The 3,726-nt window shown below is 44.9% G+C and overlaps 1 protein-coding gene across 1 annotated transcript in view; it reads left to right on the top strand.

The window, feature by feature from the left end:
* Window positions 1-559: 559 nt before the first annotated feature.
* The window catches only part of LOC310940998 (potassium channel subfamily K member 15-like), a gene marked incomplete at both ends in the record, with an annotated part of 8,855 nt that continues 5,688 nt past the window's right edge, over window positions 560-3,726 (top strand). Inside the window, one exon of the mRNA XM_083906069.1 lies at window positions 560-845. Coding sequence (XP_083762195.1) covers window positions 560-845 — 286 coding nt within the window. The remainder of the gene's footprint in view (window positions 846-3,726) is intronic.

Below are 3,726 nucleotides of genomic sequence, written 5' to 3'. Positions count from 1 at the left end.
TCAATAATTATTACTAGACGTATAAAGCTAAAAAATAAAAAATGATGGGCAGAGTGCCGTTACAACCCCCCTGTGGTTACGGCTCTGTGTTTGTGTTACAGGTGAGGTAGATACATCTGTCAATGGAGGAGCAGGAAAGAAAGAAAACACATTATTATCTACGGCCAAATATAATTGTATTGCGGGCCGGATTTGGCCTTGAGTTTGACACACGTGATAAAGATGACTTCACTCTTCGCTTTAAAGTCAATTTGAAGATTGTTCTAATGCTTCTGTCTGCATGAAGCATGATCTCTGGATCTCCTCTCTGGACAGGTGAGTAGAACATTTACAGATGAATGGGTCATGTGATCACCTTTAAGTAGGTTACATTAGGTGGAAAGTCAAGTCGCTGCCAGCTGCTGAGCTCAAGTAACCTGCGCAGACACGCAGGCTACAGTTTCAACACCTCACAGGCTGTACTGTACATGACTATCAGGACACATCGAGCTGCTGCTACTGAAGATGAATGCCACTCCTGTGTCCTGCTGCTTGATGTCACCTCCTTCCCTCTGTGAGGATGAAGAAGCACAACAGCATCAGGACCTTCTGTCTCATCCTCTCCATCATCCTCTACCTGCTCCTAGGTGCCGCTGTGTTTGATGCACTGGAGTCGGACAGTGAGAGTTCAAGGAAAAAAGTGCTGGAGCAGAAGCTGAATGAGCTGAAGAGAAAGCATGGCTTCACTGAGGAGGATTACCGGCACCTGGAGAGAGTGGTGCTGCTGTCAGAGCCGCACAGAGCCGGCAGCCAGTGGAAGTTCAGCGGATCTTTTTACTTTGCCATTACTGTTATCACCACCATAGGCAAGTTTGACCAACTGTGTGTGTGTGTAGTCCTCATGGAGACCAAAACCAGGTTCCTAATGAGGCAGAAATAATAACATCACATCTGATCGTGTGATGTCATTAGAGCTGCGTATGACCGCAAATCTGCCTTGATATATATCACAATATAAATCAACATATTTCAATATTTCTGTAAAGCTGTAAGATATGGCTTTTAAATAACATCTGGATTTGCTATATCCCATATATAATACATACATATATGGGATATAGCAAATCAGGAAGGATTTTAGAAAGCTTTTATTGTTCAGAAGGAGCTACACAATATGCAGTGAAAGAGGGCACAGATTACATGAATCTATCCTATCTCTCTCTCTCACACACACACACACACAAGTTAGTGAGTGAGTCTGAGTGAGTGAGTGAGTCCGTGAGTGAGTGAGTGAGTGAGTGAATGAGTCGTCAGTCAGTCATTCAGTCAGTCAGTCTGTGAGTGAGTGAGTCAGTCAGTGAGTGATTGAGTGAGTGAGTGGCTCTGTGAGTGAGTCAGTCAGTCAGTCAGTGAGTGAGTGAGTGAGTGAGTGAGTGAGTAAGTGGCTCTGTGAGTGAGTCCTTGAGTGAGTGAGTAAGTGAGTGAATCCGTAAATGAGTGAGTGCGTGAGTGAGTGAGTAAGTGAATCTGTCAGTCAGTCCGTGAGTGAGTCCGTGATTGAGTGAGTCGTCAGTCAGTCAGTCTGTGAGTGAGTGAGTGAGTGAGTCAGTCAGTCAGTCAGTCAGTGAGTAAGTGAGTGAGTGAATGAATGAGTGAGTGAGTGAGTGAGTGAGTGAGTGAGTGAGTGAGTGAGTCAGTGTCTCAGTGAGTGAGTGAGTGATTGAGTCCGTGAGTGAGTCAGTCAGTCAGTCTGTGAGTGAGTCCGTGGGTGAGTGATTACGTCACATGTCGTCTATCGACAAAAAAACCCTTCAACTTAAAATACGTATTTTGAAGTGTTGAATATGTCTCTATATTTCATTAAAAAATACAAAAGCCAGCATTTTGCGTGCAGTATATAATTGCATGTACCTGGGAACCTATATGTGAACGGACATTGTATTAGTATGATCTCATAACATGAATCCTCACCTGGTCTGAGCTGGCGTGAGATTTGATCATACTTTATGCCAACGTCCATGTTGACAGATGCTGATTTGCATGGAAATTAATGTAAAACCCCTCTTTCTTGGTGTAGGCATATCTGATAAATGAGGGCCAATGATGTGCCTTGATGCATGAGAATGTTTATGATGATTTTACAGCAGTAGCTGACACAGCGTGACCTGTGATATATTGTGGTTTTGTAGGCTATGGCCATGTTGCTCCTCACACTGATGCTGGAAAGGCCTTCTGTATGTTTTACGCCCTCCTGGGCATTCCTCTGACCCTGGTCATGTTCCAGAGCCTGGGAGAGAGGATCAACACTTTTGTCCGCTACCTCCTGAGAAGAGCAAAGCAGGGTCTGGGCTTCCTGAAGGTGGAGGTGTCCATCTGGAACATGGTCCTAGTGGGGCTGTTGTCTTGTATGAGTACTCTTTGTGTTGGAGCTGCAGCTTTCTCTCATTTTGAGGACTGGACCTTCTTCACCGCCTACTACTACTGTTTCACCACACTCACCACTATTGGCTTTGGGGATTTTGTGGCCCTGCAGTGGAGAGATGCTCTGCAGAGGCAGCCTCCCTATGTGGCCTTCAGCTTCATGTACATTTTGGTTGGGCTGACAGTGATTGGTGCGTTTCTTAACCTGGTGGTCCTGAGGTTCCTCACTGTCAGCTCAGATGAGCCTGAGGTAAGGCTGGAGCCAAATGTAGAGCGCAGACCACAGCCTAAAGACACACAGGAGGACAGGGAGGTGTCAGACACCGAAGCAGAAACTGCTGCAGTGGGAGATGAAGACAGAAAAGATGGACATAGCAGCCACTCTTACCTGAGCTTGCCGATGGAGGCGGGCACCAGCTGTACTAACCTCCTCCCTTCTCCTGCAGAGGAGCACAGACATGTCTCACCTCCACTCAGAGACTCCATGCTTCCTGAAACCAGCAGATTTACACCTTGGTTCTCCTGCATCTGCTGTGACATAGACGTTCAGGACAGCTCTTTTTCATCTCACTGGGACCAGGAGTTTGGACACAGCAACCCGGTCTTTTACAACTCCATCTCCTACAGGGTTGAACAGACCTCATGCAGCTCCTGCACTGTGTCCTCACAGGCTTCACCAAGCAGCAGAGGACTGTGCCTGGTCAAGAACAATCGCCACAACAGGAGGAGATCAGTCTAACACTCTCAACTCTGGAGTTTAAATATGAATGGCCTTTGATTTGTCTATGTTGTGTGCTTGTCACAGGAAAGAATTGTGATTTTGTGCTTGGTGGACCAGATTTATAATCAGTCATTGCCACCAAAAGAAGATCATATACTATAAAGCACATCATAAAAAATAATATATTACATAAAAATGCATGTATTACTTTACAGTAAGGATTTCCACAAACACTATATATGTATATAAAGTCTACCGCTAGCATTACTGTGATTTATGATTTTATTTTATATTTATCTTTATTAATATACAACCAAAACCTTCAGGAAATATGAGCACCACAATATATAAAGTGATGTCTCTCCTGGACATATTCACATTTCAAAGGGAAGTAGACATGATGTGTGAGTGAGTGAGTGAGTGAGTAAGTGAATCTGTCAGTCAGTCCGTGAGTGAGTCCATGATTGAGTGAGTCGTCAGTCAGTCAGTCAGTCAGTCTGTGAGTGAGTGAGTCTGTGAGTGAGTGAATCAGTCAGTCAGTCAGTCTGTGATTGAGTGAGTCCGTGAGTGAGTGAGTGAGTCCGTGAGTGAGTGAGTGAGTAAGT

This window comes from Microchirus variegatus (genome assembly GCF_963457635.1).
Source record: "Microchirus variegatus genome assembly, chromosome: 19".
NCBI lineage: Eukaryota > Metazoa > Chordata > Actinopteri > Pleuronectiformes > Soleidae > Microchirus > Microchirus variegatus.
Note: the sequence above shows the minus strand (reverse complement) of the source record. Positions and strands in the feature narration are given on the sequence as shown.